This window comes from Callospermophilus lateralis, chromosome 19 (genome assembly GCF_048772815.1).
Source record: "Callospermophilus lateralis isolate mCalLat2 chromosome 19, mCalLat2.hap1, whole genome shotgun sequence".
NCBI lineage: Eukaryota > Metazoa > Chordata > Mammalia > Rodentia > Sciuridae > Callospermophilus > Callospermophilus lateralis.
In genome coordinates, this window is record NC_135323.1 from 16,770,874 (window position 1) to 16,794,658 (window position 23,785).

At 48.8% G+C, this 23,785-nt stretch overlaps 1 protein-coding gene across 2 annotated transcripts in view; it reads left to right on the forward strand.

Moving 5' to 3' along the window:
- Nucleotides 1-23,785, forward strand: part of Prkcb (protein kinase C beta) — a 297,288-nt gene that overhangs the window by 113,338 nt on the left and 160,165 nt on the right. For both annotated transcript variants that reach the window (XM_077106018.1, XM_077106017.1), the window contains exon 3: nt 6,370-6,452. In XM_077106018.1, coding sequence (XP_076962133.1) covers nt 6,370-6,452 — 83 coding nt within the window. The remainder of the gene's footprint in view (nt 1-6,369; nt 6,453-23,785) is intronic.

Consider the following 23,785-nt stretch of genomic DNA (forward strand, 5'->3'; position numbering starts at 1 on the left):
CAACAAGGGCAAGGTCAATGGGCATATTCAAGGTTACGTAACTGAAAAATAGAGGCACCTGGGCGGAATCCAAGCAGCATGTTTGCAGAGCTTGAATCAGGAACCCCTCCATGGTGGAAGAGAGTAAATGAAGCTCCCCGAGAGCTTACTTTGTGCGGTCCCCTGCGATTGCACATCCGCACATGACACCTCGTTTAGATTTATTAACAATGATGTGACATCGCCAGCCTTATCTCCTTGATGGTTATTATGGAAACTTTGGCTCCTAGAGATGAGCTATCAAGGCAGGCTGATCCGTCTGTGGGGAGACCCGTTAAGATCTGATTACAAAAACCCCCGTCTCCTCGGAGCTGGTGAGGGCAGCTAAGGTGGAGTCGGCGGGGAACGTATGGGAGGAGATGGTTCCAAAGATGTTGCGAGGGAAGAATCAGCGGGGCTTGGCAGATGACTGAATGGCGGGGGCGAGAGCTCGCGGGAGGACTCCTTCAGGAACAGTGAGATGAATGACAAACACAAACGCACCCACCCTGCACAAGCAGAGAGTGTGGGCTCCAGAGGAAGACGAAGCTGGCTTCAAATGCGTGTCCCCGCGGGCTAGCCGGGCCCCCTTGGGTGGACGCTCCTCCCCGGCATCAGCATCCCGGTGGATGGAGAGGGGATCATAGCGCCTGCATCCCAGGACTGTGATGAGGGTTAGGTTGCATCCCGGATGTGAATGCCCAGTTGCAAACTCACGGTGCCCTGGCCATGGGAATGGCTCTTAATGCCACCGAGGCCAGGTGTTGGGTGCAAATGGAATCAGATCTTTCTGCCTTCAGTCGCAGAGATGAGGAACCCCGCTTTATCGTGGGCACTAGGCAGAGTTGAATACAGATAATCCCATGGGTCAACCTCTAAGAGAGACCCCCCTCCACCCCGCCACACACACAGGCCATCACAGAGCACAATCTGCCTGCTGGTGCTCCTGCTGAAATGCCCCTGTTCAGAGAGGCGTAGTAAGTGGGTTAGGGTTCTTCAGCTTATCAGTGGTAAAATGAGAGTTCAAACTGTGGTCAGTCTGATTCCAGAGGCTTGGTCAGTAACTCCCGCAAGTGAGGGGCTTTGTCCGTGAGGCCTGGCTGGTGTGGGGCATCTGGAGGGACTTGAGAGCCTGAGAAAGTGCTGAGGGCCCTTCTCTTTCTTCTTTGGTCCCAGGTGTCTGCAACTAGCGCTGGATTTTCTACCTCGGGTTGACTGTGGATTCAGGGGCAAAGATGGGTTCCCCAGGACATAGGTTGTCCTTTGGGGACTCCAGTGGGAACCGGGGGGACAAGGAGAATCAATGCCAAAGAGGAAATCGTAAGATCTGATGACTTAGTCTGCTCTTCTTTGGGATGTAACGAGTAAATTTTAGTGGCGAAGAGCCGGGAATTGGGCGGGGGGGGCGGCGGGTGGCAGCAGATGCAGCATGAAGCAGAATTGGGGTCTCAGTGCTTTCCTGGGGGAGATACCTCAGAGGTCCCTTGAAAGGGACCATGTCTGCCAATTCTGGAATCAACCAAGGGTTCGTGATCTTTTGCTGGTATTCGATTCTTCACGTCACTATAACACAGATGGCACATGACCTTGTTGACCTTGCAGGTAATCACACAGACCTCAGGACTTCCTTCTTGTTCTTGGCTGGAGTTGGACAGAAACTGCCCCTGGTAAACAGGCCACGTGTGCAGCCCGCTTCTTGACCTTGACGTAGTCCTTGCTCACCTAGCCCTTGGGCATTTGAGCTGGAGACCCCTGTTGTGGAGTCCTAATAAAGCAGGTGGATGGACTGGGCTCAGAGGGCTCGGGGCTGCAGGCTTTCCAACCCCAGAGCGAGACAAGTAATTGAATAAACCACGAAGCGTTGAGGGATTCTTGGCTCTCCCCAGCTACCTGGGTGGAAGTAGGACCCCGTACATTTTCCCCACAATCCAGGAAACACGGCAGCCTGTTCTTGAAGAAGAGCTCAGTCTTCTTCCCCCTGAATTTGCCAAACAGAAACGAGGGGGTGTTTATTTGTTTCACAAAAAGGATCTAGTTTGTTTCTTAAAATAGCCAGCCCCACTCCTTTCCTGAAAGTGTTTTCGTTAATGGGGAATCGGATTTGCTTGACTTCTCAGTAACATTCAGAGTAGAGGAATCACCTGCTCCGGAGCCCCACCTCCCCAGGCTGTTCCCAGCTGCTCCACAGCGTGTGCTGGGTGGGGTGGGGGGAGGAGAGTCGGGTCACTTGACCCGTGGATTCCCCCTCAGTGGGCATGGCTTGTTTATCTCTGTGGCCGGTTGGAAGCATGCCTAAAGAGATGTGATCAGTGGTGGATGGATGGACTGTCACTCTCCACGGTGGTGACGACCTATGGATGCAATGCCCCATCAGGACATTACCCCAGAATTATGTTTGCTTCTCTTTCGTGACTGGTGATATTCACTCTCTCCCCCATTCACTCGCCAAACATCCATTTACTGAATATCGGTTATGTACGTGGAGTTGGGATGGATGCTAGGAGGCTAGAGATGGGTCTCTCTAAAAAAAGTGCATCAGGATAAGTAAGGTCAGAGTCGATATTTTGTTCACTTTAGAAATAAGGGGAACAATTCCCAAATTGTTTTGGGTCAAGGAGGGAATCTAAACCTCTGCAAGAGACCACTGAGAAACTTAAAATAATGGAGCTAAATAGAAAACCCAAGATGCATCTAGAATGGTACTTAAAAGAGACGTCTTTAGCCTTAAAGGCTTTAAATTTTTAATGAAGAGGAACGGGAGTAAATTAACTGGTCAATTCAAGCAGCTTTGAAAAGAGCAGTGGGTGATGGTCGCAGACATTTGTAGAAAACTCATTCCGCCGTAGACCCAGTTCTGAGTGTGGGTGAATTCCTCTAAGTCTGACCATGCCACCGTTTTGGGGACTGTTGTTATTATTATCATAGCGCAGAAAGGAAGCAGAAGCCCCGGGAGATCAGATAATATAACCCTCCTATTAAGCTTTGGACAGAGGATCCAAACCTGGCCACCTGACTCCAGAATTCATATTCCTAACCAATGCATGATATAATGCAAATGCAGGTATGTAGGACAAAGGGGGGGGAAAGCAAGACTAACAATTCATAAAGTAGAATAAAACCCAGAGGAATTGATAAACATACCCCCAAGCTACTGCTTTCAAATGATAGCTTAATAGTTAACAAAGAAGATGAGCCAACTGAAAACTCACACAAAAGCTGTAATGAATGAAAACACGCTTACCACACACATGCACTGAAATTCTATTGCTTTCTCTTATAAAATATTTTATTTTAGTTGTAGATGGACACAATACCTTTATTTATTTATTTATTTGTATGTGGTGCTGAGGATGGGACCCAGGGCCTCACACGGGCTAGGCAGGCGCTCCACCCCTGAGCTACAGCCCCAGCCCCCCATTGCTTTCTTATTTGCAAACAAAGACCAGTTGGCAAACAAAATGGAAAAACATCAAATTCACAGTAGCATTAAAAAAAAAAAAAGTCCAAAAGAAAAAGGATCCCTCAGATGATACTAAGCAAGAAATGTGCAGAAACGATATGGAGAAAACTCAAGACTTTCTTGGGGGGATGTAAACTAAGACTTCAAACAAGATAACGATCAATTCCTGGGGGAATGACCTGGGGTTATCCAAACGTCCATTATCTTGAATTTATTTCCTAAATTTTAAGATCATTTCACTCAAAGTCCCAATCATTTTTTTTTTTTTTTTGAAAGCAGGGATGGACTTAATGCGATTCCAGTAAAAAATTTCCTCTGATATTTTTAAAATCTTGATTAAACAAATTCTAAAGTTCTCTTGGAGAATAAGCATGCGGTGATAGCTAAGAAAATGTTGAAAATCAGGATAATGAGGGGGGACCTCCCTGCCAAGATGCAGCATATTACAAAGCTGCTATAATTAAAACCCCTATTGCCACACTTCAAGACAGATCAGTGGAAAAAACAGGAGGCCCAGAGACAGACTCCAGTGTGTGTAATTATTGAACTATAATAAAGTTGGCATTTGAAGTCTGTGGGAAAGGGATGAATTATTCAATCAAGGGTGCTGGGACAATTGGTTACCTATTTTGAAAAAAAATAAAATAAAAGGCAAATTAGATTCTCATTTCGCATCAGGTTCCAAGACATTGCGGGTGGATTAAAGGGAGGAGGAAAAAGAATAATATTTATGTGACCTTAGTGCATGAAGGCTTTTGAAACGTAGTATCCTTTGGTTAGTTTTTCCTTACAGCGTCTTGAAAGTTATATTGTGTATTTCTGTTCTGACTTCTAGCCTTGTTAACACACACATAGAAGCTTCTAATGTCCTATGTGTGGGTTTCTCAACACCTATCAGCTCTCAAGGAATGGAAAACTCAGAGTGTTTCAATTTTATAGCACACTTTCTTCTTTTTTAGGGGGAGTATCAGGGATTGAACTCAGGGGCACTCCACCACTGAGCCACACCCCCAGCCCTATTGTGTATTTTATTCAGAGACAGGGTCTCACTGAGTTGCTTAGCACCTCACTGTTGCTGAGGCTGGCTTTGAACTCGCAATCCTCCTGCCTCAGCCTCCCGAGCTGCTGGGATGACAGGCGTGTGCCATCGCGCCTGGCTCCATTTTATCCCCACATCTTATGACTTATGTTCTCTGTTTCTTTCTCTCTATCTCTCTGTTTTAAAAATTTATATGTATGGAAAATATAAAAATGTAGAAAAGTTGACAGATTAAGATAATGAATCCTCATGTGTACATCACCTAGGTTCAATAATGACCTGTTAGAACCAATGTTTTTCATCAATAACCCTAACCCCAGCATACTGAATTATTTTGAATCAAAGTATTTTTCAAAGTATTTATTTTTTTAGTTACAGGTGGACCCAATATCTTTATTTTATTTTTATGTGGGGCTGAGGATTGAACCCAGTGCCTCATGCATGTGAGGCGAGCACTCTTCCTCTGAGCCACAATCCCAACCCCGTGAATTAAAGTATTTTATCTACAAAGAGTTTAAGATGTATCCACAGGAATAAGGATTCTATTTTTAAAGCCACAATACCATGATTACACCAAATTTTTTCTATTTCCCTAATACCAATTACAATAATTCCCTACTATCTTTAAAAAAATAGCCGGTATATCATTTCCCTGATGGCCTCATAATTTTTAAACTATTTGTTTATGCAAATTAGGATTCCAAGAAGGCCCACCACATATTGCATTTAATGGATCTGTTTCTTTTATATACCTATCTATCTATCTATCTATCTATCTTTAGATGTTGATGGACCTTTATTTGATTGATTTGTGTTTATGTGGTGCTGAGAATTGAACCCAGTGCCTCACACATGCTAGGCAAACACTCTACCACTGAGCCACAACCCCAGCCCGGATCTGTTTCTTAAATTTGTTTGAATATGTAAGTTTCTCCTCTATATCCTCCCTCTTGCAGTTTGTGGGAAAAAAACATCATATTGGTTGCTTTTGAACTTGTCCGTATTCTGTTCCTTTTGTGTGAGTGCGGGATCGGAGGTTGGGCGATGGCTTCTCTGTGGTGTCATTGAACATGATTCCCCCGTTGCCTGTAGTTTTTGTAAGTTTGTAGCTGCATTAAGAGGCCTGAACGGACACAGACTTGATTACTTGGTGAGTCCTTCCTAGATGGCGGGGTCACCTTTTGTCGAGGCCGGTGGTATCTTTTTGCAATTGAGCCGCTATTGATGATGGTTCTCTGGATGCATTATATCACTAGGGGGTAGCTTTCATTTACTCAGAAAGAGCCTTAGAAAGGCTCTGAGCTGGTCTGAGAGCTTGGAGCCCGTCCTCCTGGAACTAGGAGATTATAAAAAACTGTAAAAGAGAAAACTAAAAAAAAAAAAAAAAAAATTCAAACAAATAAAAAATCAGTTGTATTTTGCATATATTGTCTGACTACCCCTTCCTCCGACCGATCTCCAGATAGCAGAGCCGTACCGTAGAGGCATTTAATGCCCATAATTCCAATACCCACGTATGGACCTAAACACAATCCACTTCATCCGCGGCCTGATTTAAGAAACAACACTGTATTTTCAGACCCATAGAAGTCTAGGCCCTTTAAGGGATTTCAGGTTACCTGGAGCATATGAGATCTTTTGAACCCCAGTTGACCCCAGTCAATGCCGGTGTGAGGTGCGACCTTCGTATATGTAAAAGTTTACCATCCACAAAGGACAAAATGCAAAACGTTCTTGTTTATTTTGGTGTAAAACCTTTTCTTGGGTGAAGTCCAAGTTCAACCATCTCTCTGCACCCTGGACCCCTACTGCTCCTTCTTCCCGACCTCTCACCCTGTTTTCTCTCCTGCAGTTTGCTGCTTTGTCGTGCACAAGCGGTGTCATGAATTCGTCACCTTCTCCTGCCCCGGCGCGGATAAGGGCCCAGCCTCTGATGTAAGTAATGCACCTTGGTGGCTTTTTCCTGTCCCGAGGTGGCACATTCTTCTGCATGAATGCTCGTGGTGGGCGGTGGGCGTAGACAGACGGGTGGGGCTCTGCTCATTCTGAGGCCTTGGTGGCCCCTGCAGCCTCTGAGACAGTTTTGCTTGCAGTGGGGGAAACAAGGAAACAAGATGTATCGGGAGAGGCCCTGGCTAGACAGTTCCCCTGCTGTGATTTTGCTAATCGTCTTTACCCTTGCAGCGGGGTATGGGGGTGTGCAGGCTCTTCCTGGTTGGCCTCCTGGACAAGGTAGTTTTGGGGTAACCTTCAATGCACTTTATAGTTCTGAGTGCGGGCGGTCTTGATATCGAGGACCAGGAATTAGGAGGAAATGAGTTAATCCCCCAACTGGGCATCCCAAAGTCTGTTGGGAGGAAGGGAAGCTAGACAAATACTTTTTGTTTGGATCCTCATGAACTTATTTTAATATGGATTAGAAAACCATATTTCATAGCGTTTTTATACTTACTGTAGGGATATAAAATTTCCTACCTAAGTGAAGGTTTTGGGGGTTCAGCAAATATAAGTCGATTTAAGGGAGATATTGAGTCAATGACAGGATGAGAAGGATACGGCAAAAGTCTGGGTACAAGTTTGTCCCAAGTTTGGGTACTTGGTCGATTGCCGACACAATAGCAATTTATAGATCTCACCCTCTTCTTTCCTTTGGGCAGAGTCTACTTTTCATGCCAGAAATTGAAAATGTCTGATACCTTGTGTTCCCAGAAACTGAGAATGTGCCATAATTCTGCTGTTGGGACCTGAGAGGAAAACTGGGGGAAGGCTTCAAGGAAAAAGTTTTCCTTTCTTTTAAGGAAGAGACATCCCTTCCTTTTACTTTCAGATATTTTTGTGTGAGGATGTGTGCTTAAGCGTTGTGGCAGCTCTTTTGGGTCAATGAGGGAGACACAGCTGGTTTCCTGAGCATGGCAGAGTGGAAGAGTTGAAGGAATAGGGGTCGCTGATGACACTGTTGAGCTGCTGAGTCACTTCTTATCCCCCAATCAGAGAGATAAGATGTTCTCCTTGGTCAAGTATCTTGGGGTATTCTTTTTCTATGCAGCTAGAATGGTCCCCATTGCCAGGGCTTTCCGCCATGCATAGTGTCCCGCTGTTCACTGAGGAACTGCATTCCGCATGCCCCACGCCCCACGCCCCTCGCCTCACTCCTAGTTCCCTTGTTTTTCTGCTGCTTTCTAGAATTTTCCCCACTGGCTTAGCCTCAGGTCCTGTGATGCACAAAATTGACCGCTGACCTCGGTTTGTCTGAAATGAGTAGTGATGACCTTCTGTCCCTGAATGTCCTGTTGGCCTCCTACCAGTGTTCCATGGCCACTTTGCTGAAACTCAGGGGACATCTCTGTTGCCCTCTTCATGCGAACGCCTGAGAGTTCCAGCTGCTGATACTTCACCTGGAGAACGAGGACTTGAGGTGCAGAACTCCGCCCAACCTAGCACGGCCCCCTGCCCTGCGGGTCTGTCGGCCGAGATGAAAGTCGGAACCCTTTGCCACGTTCTCTGCCTCCTACTCCCTGGCCCTTCGAGGGCTGTTCCTTTGCTGTTCCCTAGGAAACCAGGCAGGGGGGTCTTGGGAGACGGCCTGACCCCCTTACACAGCTCTCGGACCAGACCCAGACCTGACGCTCGGCTGGTAGGCAAGGGCCATCATTCCCATGTGCTGCCTCTCTCTGTCAGATGTATCTGTTGCTGAGTCAGAAACTCAGTTCAAACTGGATTTTATGAAAAGGGACATTTTTTGGTCCCTGAAATTGAAAAGCCCGAGGACTGGCTTTGGGCACCGTAAGTCAAAGGGCTTGACTAAAGTCCTCAGGACCCTCTTCCTCCACTCCTCGGCTCACCTTCCTCGGGGTTGGTCTCACTTTCAGGAAGCCTTTTCTCCTGTGGCGGCAGGATGGCTCTCACACCTTTCGCCTTAGGTGACAAGACCTAAGGTCTCAGTGGGCCACAAGTCACACGGAGGCTGAACGATGGCTTACGCCGATTGGCCAGGCTTGGTCACGTGCTGCTGTGGTTTTTTTTTTGAATGCTTTGTCTCCCTCCCCAAATTCATAGATTGACACCCTAGGCCCCAAGGTAAGGGCATGAGGAGGTAGGGACTTTGGAAAGTGATCAGGTCATACGGAAGGAACCATCCTGCATGAAATCAATGCCTGATTAAAAGGGACCCCAGGGAGATGCCCCACCCCTTCCGCCATGTGAGATAACAGCCAGAAAACAGCTGTGGGACGAGGAAACGAGTCTGCCAGTGCCTTCACCTTGGGCTTACCCTCCAGAACTTGGTATTTCATTATTACCACCCGGTTTCTGGTATTTCATTATCAGCAATCCCGGCGGACGAAGACTGAAGATTTTGTTACTGGGCGTGTGTCTTGAGGAACAGAATTTTAAGGCAGTGTTCTGAATGGGTTCTGGGGGCTTTGCAGTCGAGCCAGTTCCTCCGGAACATGGCCTGGCTCCTCTGAGTCAGCCTGTGCTCTCTGGGGCCGTTTCTCTAAAGCCCAGGATGGATGGGTCCAGGGATCCGGGGGGGGGGTAGAAATGGGGGTGACATCACTCGCCATCACCCCTGGTGACCCGTTAGCAATATTTTTGCTTCCTCGTCCCTCGAATTTATGCTCTGCCGGCCTAGAGGTCTTAGCTCTGGCAGGAGAGATGCTTGTCCCCGGGACTTGTAGGATGATTTTGTTTGAACTGGAAGCTAAGGCCACCAGCTGGCCGCGTGGGCCCCTCGTGCCTCCGTGTCAACAGGTCAAGAGAGAGGAATGGAGTTGGCTGGGGTGATTGAGCTGGACTCCCAGGGGGAAGCCGGACTACTCCACAACAGAGCAAGAGAAGAACGTGTCTGGAATACAGGGCTCCCTTAGGGTGTCTCTTAGTACCGCGATTGGGGTCCACGGGAAACTACAGCAGCCCAGGCCGGCAGGGTTACTCCCGGCCCAGAGGCTTAAGGGAAGAAAGTTTGGGTCACCCTGCCCGGGGCTTGCTGAGAGCAAAAGGGAAACACATGGGCAGCGGGAAGTGGTTTCAAGTACCACTGATGACCCTGTGATCAGCTAGATGCATGAAGACTGACCGGCATGAGAATTCTCTCTTGATTTTGTTCTGAATCCACACACACACACACACACACACACACACACACACACACATATGAAGCAATCATCTTTGTTTTCTTTCCTGTCTTAGTCTTTTATCCTTTAACATACGATGCATTGATTTCCTATCCGCATTTCAGCACGGTTGATTTGACGTGTTGGTGCTTGTGGTGCAGGATTTCCAGGGAAGAGAAACAGATGCTCGGGGACTTGACCCCCTCTGCGGAAGGGATCGGTGTGTTTCTCGGTTGTGCAAGGGTCTCGTTGTATGGACTTGGGTGGAATCACAACCTTGTTATTTATTTATTTTTTAATTTGGGAATTTCGGTTGGGTTTGAAGGGATGGGGAGGGTGCCGGGTGGAGCCAGGCCAGGCTCGTGCCGGTGAATTCCATGTGTCAACTGGACTGGGATAAGAGATGCCCAGATGGCTTTTACAACCGTATTCTGAGGTCTCTGAGGGTGTTTCCAGAAGGGGTCAGTATTTCAGCGGGTGGATTGAGGAAGGAAGATCGCCTTCACCAGTGTAGGCGGGCGCCCTAGTCTGTTGAGGGTCCAAATAGAACAGAAGGGTTGAAGAAGGGGGACCACCCTCTGTGTCAGAGCCGGGCACCCGTCTTGCCACACTCTAGATACCAGTGCCCTCCAGAGTTGGAGCAGGACTTAGGCCACCGGATCCTCTGCTCCTCACACCTTGGGACAGAGTATACCACTGGCTTTTCTGGTTCTCCAGCTTGCAGACAGCAGGTCCTGGGATTGCTCAGCCTCCTAACCACTTGATAGATCCATCCCTGTACCCGTATCGACATCCACCTCTATCCCAGGGGCTCTGTTTCTCTGGAGAACCCTGGGCCCACTCCTGGAGATGACAGTCCCGGACACTCACCCCATGGTTCGAGGGTAGGGTCTAGACGGTCCCTCCAAGGAACACCAGAGAAGCGGTATTTTGTACAGGGTTCCAACCTCAGACTGCGGAACCAGCCTTCTTAGGGCTTAAACCTGCAGGACCTTGGGACAAATTATTTAAATATTCTTGCCTTAGATTCTTAGCTGAAATGGGGGAGTTACTAGTTCTTACCTTATTAGCACTGCTGTGAGTGTCAATGTAAACATCGACGAAGGCACGTCGGGCAGGGTCTGGTGTGGAGCGGGAGCTATATTTGCACATGCGATCAAGACAGTGGTGAGAACAATGTGAACGCAGGTAGGACAGTCATCAAGGACAGGCCAGGGAGGTCTGAAGGATGGCAGGCTCTCTGTCTAGCACCTGGCCGTCCTTCTTAAGAGAGTGTGGCTCCAGGTGCTAATACCCGCCCCCTTCCCATGAGTCAAGAGCGCAGCCGCGCACTGCTTCAGGCCTGGGGTCAGCAGGAGGCGCGCCCTGCAGCCAGCGTGCATGGGACTCGGCAGCCTCCCTGCAACGAGTCTATCTCTGGACGCCGTTCCAAGAAGGCCGGTTGGCACCAAGGGTGATGAATTGGTTCAGACTCTTGAACTGGCTTGACTGAGTTCATTGACCTTTTTCAGCCTGTAGTTGGAGGCATGATTAAGGATCTGGCCACACCTGCTTGGCCACCTGGCCAGCCTTTCTCTTGGCCGCTCCTGTGTTCATGTGGGTCCAGAGCAGTGACCTTTCCTACTGGGTGACCTTGGAGGAGCTCGCGTGTGGCAGGTTCATGGAGCAGAAATGTACAGCTCCATTCATGAAAAACGAATGTGTTGGGTTCCAACCTTTATTCTCTGCTATTCAGAGCCCATGCCTATAATCCCAGTGGCTTGGGAGGCTGAGGCAGGAGGACTGTGAGTTCAAAGCCAGCCTCAGCCAAAGTGAGGCACTAAGCAGCTCAGTGAGACCCTGTCTCTAAATAAAACACAAAATAGGGCTGGGGATGGGGCTCAGGGGTTGAATGCCCCTGAGTTCAATCCCTGGTAACCCCCCCCCACCTAAAAAATAAATAAATAAAAGCCCATTTGGAGCCAGGATATTTCTTGGATGTTGGTACAACTTCGTGAAGTTGACGTCATTCTTCAAGTTGGTCCACATCATGGTTTATTGAGGCAACTTAGTGAACCAGGCACTGTCCCAGTGACCCTAGCTACGGACCCAATCTTTTAGTGCCATTGGGAAGAGACATTATTATATACGGCATTCACCACCAGAGGATCTCAAACATGGCGGAGTTCATGGATGATGACTTCCCGTCATCGATTGGCATCCTCCCGGTCATTGGTCTCATTGAGTCGGAAGAACTCAATTCTGTCTCTTGGGCCTCTGAGAAAGACTGAGTCTCGGGGACTTCCGTAGGCACTGTATATGGACATTATGGGCTACCTGGCACTCAGAATGTGGACCACAGACTCAGCCTCCTGTGAGATCTCGGAGCTAGCAAGAGCGGAATGGCCTCCAAGGGCTGAGACGAGGGCGAGCCGAGTGAGTCAAGTCTGGACACAGAGTTAGGGGTTCTTGTCTGGCCGGTGGACATTTGGATCCGCTGGCGGCCACTTACTGTGGAATGGCCACACTCACATGATGGGCAGTGGGCAGTTGTGAGCATGAGTGCCCTGATTTTCCTCCTGTGGCTTCTTCCTTGAGACCACTGTCTGGCTCTGCTTGTTCACGTGGTGTTTTCGGGGCTCCAAGCAGGAGCACCTCACCCAGCGCACCAGAGCTTTCTAAGCCTCTGAGTCAGGTTTGCTAATGTCCAGCCGGACCCAGCTAGTCAGTCTCAGGGCCAAGTCCAAGTTCAAATGGCAGAGACATAGAGTCCACTGCCTCAATAGACGAGGAAAATCTAGGGTGAATCTACTGTGTCTCCTGTTAACCCAAGGGGCCACCACCAAACAGAACCCCGAGGACCCTCACCCTGGACCTCTTAAAAGACCCGCAGACGGCCTCATCCAGGGAGGTGAGCGCACCTCCCTCGTTCCCTGCCCCAGGTCCCCAGCTGAAATAGCCACCTCGGGCTACACATGGGTAACGTGGCCTTTTATTGGCCATGTCCATGGTGGTGAAGGCATACTTGCATTTAAGGACTGATTCGCTCAGGTACTTATTAGGGGAATTGGAGCTTGTCTTTTGACTTCTCTGTGCCTCTGTGTCTTCGTTACAACGTATCAGTACAGTGACCATTCAAAAAAACGTTTACAATGAAAACAAAAAGAGTTAACAAGCAAACAAAGGATCAACAGATTGTCAGCAAAAGGGAGCCCCCGCCCCCCCTGGAATGCGGGGCTCAGCGCCCTGGGGCAGCCAAGGGTGTTGTCACGGCGCCACCTTCTCCCTCCTCAGGGGAGGATCCATAGTTCCCCGCCCTCTACCCAGAGCACCCCCGAGTGGGGCCATGCCTGTGCCCATTTCTATCACTTTGCACAAAATCTCTAACTCAGGGATGCGTTGCTGAGACAAGGACCCAGACTTTGGAGCCAGAAAACCTGGGCGTCAGGTTTCAACTCTGCCATGAACTGCTCCCTTGACCTTGGGAAAATAATTTAAAATTCTGTGATCATCCGTTGATCGATTTAAAAATGGGCAAAATGAGACCGAGATCATAGGCTTTTTGTGAGTGTTCATGAAGGGCCACTCCTGGAATGGTACCGGGCACCCAGAAGGCGCTCAATAAATGGCTTTAAAATCATTATTAATATACGGAGGCGTCTCCTCCTGCTCAAGAAAGGGTGCAGGCTACTTTCTGGCCCACCAAGGAATGATAGCTAATGATAATAGCTGACCGCATTGATCCCGGGCTCTGCGCCCATCGGAACAAAAGGACAGAGGGACTCTGGTTGACTTGTCTAAAACAGACACTTTCTTCAATATTTCATGGTTTCAGAAATCACTTGTGATCTAAACATTATTGAACCTCATCATTTTCAACCTAAGGATGACAATTCTAGGAATTTCTGCTAAGTAATTATTTAAGGATATGCATCTACTTAGCCGGATTGACCTTCTTCTATGGCATCGGTATTTATAGTAACAAAAATCTGGAAATGACTCAAGTGACTGCCGATCAGGGTTTACACAAGTGGAAATATATCCGTGTGATGAAACGCTTTGCCGGGATTAAATGTCCCACTGTCTGGGGTGATGGGAAAGTTCTTGGCTGGGATGGTTGCTCTACAGCATCCGCGCTCTTCAAGAACCCATCAAACTCTCTGCTTAAAACCTGTCCATCACTGTAATGGAAATTATAGCTTAATAAAGAGTCACAGTGATTAAAATGTCATGGGCCTGGGGAGATATGGTCAATATATATTGCTAAATGTAAAAGAGCAGACAGCAGAATATTAGCTATGGCATACAAAATGCATGTAGGCGATGTGAATTTGGTGTCAACATATCTTATATACAGAGAGATGATAAATGGTGGTATAAAGGTGTATGAAGAATGGTAATGCAAATAATAATTATTATTTGTGTGTCTTGATCTCAAGTCACCTGAGGCCCTGGAGAAGTGAGTTGTAGCTGTGCCAGGCCAAGGCCCCACCCATTTCCTGCACCGCATGAGTGACAGACAGTAAGATCATGTCCATCCTCAGGGCAGAGGCTGGCCCCCCTCCTGCATGGTGTGCAGGCTTCCTGGCTCAGAAGCAGCAGCCTCCATGGTTTGTGTCCAGTAGGGACCTTTCAGGCCTGCCTGGCTCCTTTCAGGACCGAAGCAAGTTAGGACTGAACATCTCTCCTGGCGTCACCATCACCCGATCTGAAACCCCCTCTGTATCTCTTCGTAGTGGTGATTCCATCCAAACCCGTTCGTCCTTCTTCCTCGTTTATCTGTTTTTCTGTCTGAACCTGAAAGGGCTGACATTACATCCTCTGCACAAAACTCTTCAGTCTGTGGTTTCTGCGTTCATAGCAAAGGTGCTCAGTAGCAGAGGTGCCCGTTATCAAATGCCAAAAGGAGGCTTTAGGAGGGAGGGCGTGGGTGGAGGTACCTTGGCCGTGGGTGGGCCTGTCCAGCTCAGAGGTTTGCTGTCACCAAATGTCCCAGAGAGCCAAAGGACTGCTGTAAGGTTATTTTGTGTTTAACGGGATTAAGACCATCCGTGCAGGAGAAGGAAGAACAGCCCAAGTGGAGCAACTGCTTTGTGGATGACGTTGACTCTCCACCCTGAGAGAGCCAAGCTCCGTGGCCAGGCGTGACACAGAGGGCGTGTCTGGGAATGTGAGTTTCCACCACAGGGGCGAGTCCCGTCCTTGCCGTTAGGTGCATGCAACAGAAAGTGCCTTTGGTTAACTCAAGTTAGAACGGAATTCACTGGAAAAGATATGGTGTACCCCCGGGAGCTGAAAGAAATCTTGAACAACCAGACCAACTCCATCAGATTTAGATTCCTTTAACCCTAAATTCAGATTCCGAAAGGAGAGAGATTATTTGGTCAAGCTCAAGTGACCTAACCAACCCTTGATTGGGCTTTTAAAGTATTTATCTAAACACAGTGGACTTTTCAAAGGGGAATTGAGACACTGTTGTGGAGGAAAAAGAAAACAGTGAGGATGCTCTGAGCAAACCCATGCATGTATCCTGAACACTGTTTTGCAGATCACAGGTTGGCGGAATGTCTACTGATTAATTGGATCAATATCTGGAAAGGTTACCATATTGGTCTAGGGAATCACAGACGAGCCGTTTCATGTTTCAAGCCTTTATACAGGTCTGGCGCCTTGGACATGCTGATTAATATTCTCACCCCTGGTCCTTTTGAGTCTTAGATTGTGAGTTTTGGAAGTCCTGACTTATTTTGGCCTTGAGGGCATCCATCTTCCTTTCCACCAAATGGAAATACCGAGGCCTCTCCCATGTGTCCGGTGGGAGAAAGGTCCATCGGTGACCAATGCAGGTCAGTTGACGGTCAAGGGCATTCCATACACTTCTGCTCCCCTTTGTGCTGGGCCGACAACTTTTGAAGTGCACAACCAGCTGGTAAAGGTCAGAATGAATTGCTTCTAAACGGCCCGTTGTCCCTCACTGTCACCAAGACACAGTGATTCATGCCATGGAGGAAGAAGTGACTCTAAGGTGCCAAAGGAACAGAGAACAGGAAACCAACCATTTTTTTCCTGTGCAGAGCGGGGAGCTGCAGAGATCTGAATGAGCCTGAGATATCCTCTCTTAGGAATTATTTTGACTTCTCCTGGTTGGGGGTCAGGATCAGACTCACAGTCTGATAAAGGAAAATTTCCCACCAAACCCTAGCCTCCAAGCTAGCAGGCCTGGAGGGAAATGCAGAAATCAGAGGGCAGATGACCCCGGAGGGAGGCACCCTGGACGGATGTGCAAGGCCCTGGTTCGGGAGTCCAGGGGCTGCATTTCTAGTCTTTCTGTTTGATATTTTTTCACTCCCAAAGGCTCCTCCACCTCCAGTGGTCTGGGATTGTAGGATTTCCAAATATTCTTTCATTTAAAAAGGAGAGCCAGCATCCATAGATATAACTCTGTTATAAGCATTTTACATACAATGACTCTTTATTCTTCCTTACACCTTATGAAGTAATGCTAAAGGCAGGTAGGTCAGGGAACCTGCCCGGATCCCTGCTGGCCAGGTTCGGCTGCCTGCCTGTGTGAGAAAGAAGCAATGATATAAAAAGGAAAGATGAATGTTTCTGCAGTTTGATCCAACTAGGGAGAAGCAGCCAGGTGGTTTCTTTCCCAGTCTTCCAGAAGCACTTATAATTTATAGAAACCAGAGCCAGGAGACAGACCCATGCAGATGTAGCTAGCCAGAGAACTTGTGGGGTTTCAGCCTCCCTGGGGTGCAGTCTGGCCAGAGGGAGGTCCCTCAGTTTTTCTATGCACAGCAAGAGGAAGTTCAGGGTACGGAAAAGAAGTTATCTGGAAGTTGTTTTTCATTTTAAAGGGGCTCTGTTTCACCAGATCCCTGTTCTCACCCCTCATTTCACAGATGAGGAAACTGAGGCACTCAGACTTGTCCAAGGTCACATAACCAGTAAGGAAGCCCACTTCTAAACCTCGGCAGCCTGGCCCTCATTTCTGGGTTCTTACCTAGTAACACAGCACCCTACAACCTGCACAAAAGCAGCGAACAGAGGTGGGCACCCCTTTTCTCTGAGCACTCTCTTTTTGAATATTCTCCCCCCAAAACTCTAGGACCTTGCAGCCTGCACCCCTATTTGGTCCAGATGCAGGGGAGCCTCTCTCAAGCTGGACCAATCAGATTCCTGCCTCTAGGGATTTAGAATTGGAAATCAAAGTGGCTGCTTTTAGTGAGGGCTGGTTGCATGTTTTTTTTTTTTTTTTTTTGAAAACTATTGTATGTGAAAAATACTTTGTAAAAAAAACTATTATAGCCAGGCGTGGTGCCCGCCCCGCATCATGGTAACTATTACCCAGGTGACCAATCGTTTGCCTGTATCCCACCCTCCAAGGGCAATTCTTATTTTACTTTGGAAAGAGCACTTCCTGAGATCTACCCTCTTACTACACTCTCAAGTGTGCAGGATGTTCTTGTTGGCGGCAGGTACCTGGTTGCCCAGATCTCTAGAGCTCATTCATCTTGCTCGATTGGAACTCTGTGACCCTTGATTGGCGACTGCCCATTTCTCCCTCCTTCCTGCCCCTAGTGACAGTCCTCGCATCCCCTGAGTCTATGCAGATCACTTTAGATACTTCTCCTAAATGTCAGCATGCAGCGTTTGTCAAGGGTCTGGCTTAACATAACGTCCTTAAGGCAACCGTGCCCTTTCGCTTTATGGAATTTCCTGGTGAATTTTACTGGGGATTGAACTCAGGGGCACTCAACCACTGGGCCCATCCCCAGCCCTATTTCGTATTTTCTTTAGAGACAGGGTCTCACCGAGTTGCTTAGTGCCTCGCTTTTGCTGAGGCTGGCTTTGAACTCTTGATCCTCCTGCCTCAGCCTCCGGAGCCGCTGGGATTACAAGTGGGCGCCACCATGTCTGGCGGTAGTTCCACTTTTTAATGTTTTGTGGAACCTCCTTGTGTTTTGTGGGCTCAGGACTCGATTACCAATTCTCCAAAAAGCATGCAAATAACCAACAGATATATGAGAAATAGTGCTCAGCGTTGCTTTATCACCAGGGAAATGCAAATCGGACCCACAATGAGATCTCACCTCATGCCGAATAAGATAAATAGTATTTTTTAAAAACCTAAAAGACAGCAGGTGCTGGTGAGGACGTGGAGAAATTGGAACCCTTGCACACGGTTGGTGCAAATACAAGATGGTGCAGCCGCTGTGGCAACGGCTTCCCGGCCTTTGAACTCTATGTAAGTAAAATGACCCTCTCTGGTGCCCAGTACTTTCCTCTGTGCTCTGGGGTGGCTGCGTGACTTTGAAAGGACACAGAGCATACAGTTAATCAGAATGGCCAGCTTCTAACCAGCACGGACCGGGCAAGTGAGTACACGAGCCACATTGTGATCGCAGGGGTGTCCGAATGGCTTGTGCACACGCTCCAAAAGCTGTCACTCAACTCCATCAATAAAATTTTCCAGCTCTTTACAGGAACAAGGTCCAGATTTTCCAACTTTTCCAGAGAAGGCTGAAATCTCCTAAATTTAGACATTGGCTTATAATTGGAGAATTGCAATGATGTTCTTCTTTTCTTTTTGCACTGGGGATTGAACTCAGTGAGCCACATCCCCTGCCCTTTTTTGATATTTTTGTTTTGAGACAGGGTCTCCCTAAGTTGCTGAGGTTGGCTTTGAACTCTGGATCCTCCTGTCTCAGCCTCCTGAGCCGCTGGGATGACAGGCGTGCGCCACCACGCCCTGCAGTGGTGTCATTTTTTAAACACATTTTTGGACTAGATTCATCAGGGGACCTCCAGTTTACAACTTGTGCATTTGCAGGACCCTCTTCTTTTGGGGACGGAAGGAAGATGTAAATACAGCCAGATCCGCCTTTTTTGGGAAGTGAAGAGAAAGCAACCGTCCAAAGTCAGGAGTTTAAAGGAAGGCAGAGGTCTTTTTGTCTCTTGGAGGTCTGAGCTGGCCGGGTTACGCCCACTTCCCAAAACTTGCGCCCAGCTCTGATTAGGAACCCATAGCGACAGCGCCCCCTGCTGTCTCAAGCGCTCTCCTGCTGCCCAGTGGGATCTGCAGGCGGGTCCTGCAGTCAGTCACCTGCCTCTCTCAGGGAAGAGGTCATTCTGCGTTCTGAGTCTGCTGTTAGGAAGGACAGCCCAGGCAGCCCCCGGGACTCTCCTTTGCTTCCTGCACTTGGTCAACTGCTCCCCCAATCAGACCGTCCCACTCTAACTTTTTTTTTTTTTAATTGGAAGTGGGGCGACAACCAGGCTAGGGTGTCCTTCCCTGCACCCCAGACTCACGATTCCTATATGTCGAAAATAGTTCAAGAGTTTCTGGCATTTGTTTGGCTCCTTTCCCTGATCTTGGACTGAAATAGATTTTTCTCTTATTTTTAAACAATACCTTCTGGTACTTTCCGTGGTAGTTTGGGGTGGAGGGCAGAGTGAAGTCTACGGGTTTCAAGTTGGGGTGCTGCACATGAACCAAGAGCATGGGCTTTGAGACCTGCAGTATTTGATGCTGTCACCTCCTAGCTGTGTGCTTTGGGTGAGTCACTTAACCTGTCTGTTCCTCTGTTTCTTCACTTACAGGATGAGGCTTATAATACATCTACTTCTTAGAAGTATTGTGAGTATTAAATAAGTTAATATATGCAAGGAGCTTAGTGTCTGGCATAGCCTATAAATAGTTGCCTGACCCAGATCTACTTTTGCCATCCATCCGGGCCTTTAGATCCCCTTAGCTCTGCATCTCACATCTTCCTTGTGAAACTTTGCCTTTGATCCTTTTCTCCCCTTAACTGTAAATCTCCCCAAGTCCATGGGGCACTGGTCAGTTCCCCAGGTCTCTTCCCATGTGTTCTCAGACTTACCTTCATCCTCATCTTCTCTCTGCTGCCAAATCTGACTGAATAGTAATTATACTTCCTGAATCATAATTTTAGCTAACACTTAACATAGCACCTATTATATGCCAGGTGCTGTTCTAAGTGATTTGCATACATAGCTTGTATATTCCTTATTCAAAATACTTGGAACCAGGAATGTTTAAAATTTCTGATTTTTTTTTTTTTAATTGGGAGGATTTGCATGTACCTAATGAGATATCTTAGGGACAGAACCCAAATCTCAACACAAAACTCATTTATCTGATACACATAGGCTAAAGGTAATTGTATACAACATTTTGGGTGCACTTGTGTTTGGGCTGTGACTTGTTGCCTGAGGTCAGGTTTGGAGTTTTCATTGTGCAGTTTTGAGGCTCCAAACGTTCTGGATTTTTGAGCATTTGAGTTTTCTTATGAGGGGTGCCCAGCCGCACTAACTTATTTAATTAGAGATTTTTAACAAAGTCCTTCTGTCTGAGCCCATGAATGAGTCAGGTGCCCAGCTGATCTTAAAGTGCACCCAGGGCTGGGGGGGGGGGTGCGGGGGGGGGGTGCGGTGGAGGAGGCATGCCCATCCACTAGGCCACAGCTCAAGCTTGACTTCCCTGGGTGGGGGCGCCTGCCGTGGCCTCCCTAATGAGGTCAGTTCCTCATACGGGGTACGCAGAGCCCCACACACCTCTCCTTGATGTCACACGTCAGACAGGTGACTTTACATTTACAGTCAGCCTTCCGAATCTGCAGGTCTCCCATCTCTGGATTCAGCCAACTGTGGGTTGAAAATCTTTGGAGAAAAAAATAGTTGCATCTGTATTGAGCAAGTAACACTCTTAAAAAAAAAATTAAATCCTTGTCATTATTCCTTAACCAGTACAGTATGACAACTATGGGTATAACATTTACATTATATTAAGTATTAAAAGTAATCTAGAGCTGGGTGCAGGGTTGCAGGCTTGTAATTCCAGCAGCTCGGTGGGAGGCTGAGGCAGGAGGATCACAAGTTCAAAGCCAGCCTCAGCAAAAAAGTGAAGTGCTAAACAACCCAGTGAGACCCTGTCTCTAAATAAAATACAAAACACAGGACTGGGGATGTGGCTCAGTGGTTGAGTGCCCCTGAGTTCAATCCCCGGGTACCTAAAAAACAAAGTAATCTAGAGATGATTCAGAGTCGGCCAGAGGATGTGCCTACATTGTATGCAAATACTACACCTTTTTCTATCGGGGACTTCAGTATCTGCAGGGTCCTAAAACCAATCACTTGTGAGTACCAAGGGGCAGCTATATTCACAGGGTGACAAAGAGCTCCAATTCTGTTCCCAAAATCATTCACCGTGTGACCTTGGACAACTTCCTTGACTTTTCTGGGCCTCAGTTCTCTCCCCTATTAAACGGGGATAACAAACTTATTTCTCTTGGCCACCGAGGATCAACTGAGATAATGTCAGGCATTATTTGCATGACGCCTGGCAGCCGGGGAGCGCTGTCTGCTACAGGAATAATGATGACATTTATTATCTCCACCTGCAGGTGGGATGTGGGGTCAGTGTCTGCAAAATTTGATCAGCCCACACCTGGCCCAGGGCGGGGGCACTTCATAGCCCTGTCCCCTGAATCCCACAGTGGCCCCTGGGCTGTTTTCTGTAAAGGAGGAAGGGTAGGACCCCGCTTGCAGAGTCTTGTGGATGTCGCCTCCTGGTTGGGATCCCGAGGCTCCTCCGAGCCTGCAGGGGCTTGCTGGGTCCAGTCTCCAGCGCAGCAGTGGCTGGTGGCCGTCTGCTTCCCGGTGCCCTTGGCAGTGACAGGAGGCTGCTGTCCCTCACCCACTCGCCACCCTTCCACCCTTCCACCCTTCCACCCTTCCACCCTTCCACCCTTCCACCCCTGCCCTTCCGAGGCTCAGACTCGCTGTGCCGAGCACCTGGGCTGCAGAGGGTGCCGTGTGCACGGGGGGGTCGCACTGACAGTGTCCCCACAGGGTCTAGGTCTGGCGCTTGGGCAACCCCCACCCCCACCCCCGCAGCGGCCCAGCCACGTGCTCAGGGGCGGGGGCGGGGAGCGGAGGGGACTGGCTGCGGGTTTGGGGGTGACGGAGGGTTTATTTATAGCCCGAGAGTGTGATCTGCGCAGGGTGACGACCCCCCCAAACCCTCTCCTGTCCTGGGGCGGGGAGCGCACCGCAGCCCCCCCAGGCAGAGGCGGGCGCTTTCTCGGAACAGCACGGGGACCACTGAGACCCTCGGAACTCGCGGGCTCCCTTCCGGGGAATTCCCAGCTCAACCCGTTTGTTTTCTGAAGGGGGAACTGAGATCAGGCCCGGGAAGTGACTTGCCCCAGGTCACAGATGTCATTTTTATTTTAGGCTGATATGTGTCAATTGTGCACTTCATGGCAGTTGCTAAGCGCAGTATGAATTCTGTTAGAAAGCAGGAACATTCACCTCTTCTACTCAACAAACAGTGTGCCTGGCAGGGTGCTGAGCCTTTGACAGATATTAACCCATTAAATCGTCATCCTCCTGTGAGGGTTTAGTGTGACTGTATTATTATTATTATTGGCATTTTAAAGGTGAGGACACCCCAGCACAGAGCGGTCCAAGGTCACACAGCTGGGAATTCATTGAGCTGGGAGCCATTCCCAGACAGTCTAGCCTCACAGGGCAATCTACTACATACTACAGTGCCTCTTCACACGACAGTTCTTTCTGTCCATTTTGCAGATGAGAAAACTAAGGTTTTTTAAAGGGTAAATCCTTTGCATAAAGTTGCCCTACTGGGAAGTGACGGAACTGGGAGTGAATTTTCTTTCTGTAGCTTTAGAATCTGGCTCAGGACCCCTCTAGGAAACTCCCTCTCATGGGGCCTGGGGTCTCCTAGGTGGAAACAGGGCCTGGGGTGGCGGGCACAGTTGGGTCATCTGGGGCTGCCTGGGTGGGAGCAGAGCTACCTGCTGGCTCCTCCTTCAGATCTCAGCTCACCCTCCCCTTCCCCAGAGCGGCCAGCACCTCTCTGACCGGAGGAACCCCTAGTTAGGGCTGGAAGCTTTAGCGGAGGGAATTGGCACAGGAAATCCAGACCCAAGTCCCAAACGTGGGAACGTATCTGGAGCTGCTTGGGAGATGTTCTGGTGCAGTAGATGCAGGGAAGACCTGGTGGGTAAAAATTAATAATAATAATAATAGCTGGAATTTATGGAGCATCTGGTCTGTGCCAGGCAACCCTGGTGAAGACTGCAAGTGGTTCCCTCCCCTGGCAGTCCTAGGAAATAAAAAGTGTCATCCCTGTTACGTAAGAAAACTGAAGTACAGGAGAGGCTGAGCAACGTGGCCGGCGGGGACAGAGCTGGGACCTGGCAGGGCTGGTGGGTGAGTCCAGGCAGCCCAGAGCCTCACCTTCTGAAGACCCTACGAAACCCTCTCTGGGTGGTGCCCTGAATCCCCCGCCAGGCTGAGAGTCCCCTGAGCAGTTGTGGGCGTCATCCCTGCCAGACCAGGCACAGCGTCGCAGCTGAATCTTCAGGTCCAGGGCTTGAGACTTCGAAGCTTCTCAGGTGGGGGCTGCCTGCACCTGGAGCCTTCCAGAAGAATCTTACCAGCCAGCTCTGGAGGGCCGTGGAGGAGGAGGACTCGCGCTTTGACCCCAGAGGAGTCTGCTCGGCTCTCTGCAGCCTGGGGGATGGACGCAGCTGGGTGTCCCTGGTGGCCCTTGGTCACCCTGGTTGACGCTGGGATCAGGCAGGAGTTTCAAACTCAGATGCACGCAGGGGCTGGGCAGCAACCACAAAGAGCTGCAAGTTGCTATCCCTTATCCAAAAAGCTTTCCGCCTGAAGTGTTTGGATTTCAAACACTTTTTTTCCTGATTGTGGAAAATTTGCATATATATAAAGAGATACACTGGGGCTGGGAGCCACTTCTAAATATAAAACTCGTTTATGCTTCCTGTATACCAAATACACATAGCTAAGGGTAATTTTTTTTTTTTGTGGGGGGTTACTGGGGATTGAACTCAGGGGTACTCCATCACTGAGCCACATCTCCAGCCCTATTTTGTATTTTATTTAGAGACAGGGTCTCACTGAGTTGCTTAATACCTTGCTTTTGCTGAGGCTGACCTTGAACTTTCAATCCTCCTGCCTCGGCCTCCCCAACCACTGGGATGACAGGCATGTGCCACCGCACCTGGCTGACTAATAGTAATTTAATGTCATTTTTTAGAGCACCTGTGTATTGACTGAGGACCGTCCCCCCGGGGTCAGAAGTGTGGAATTTCCTGC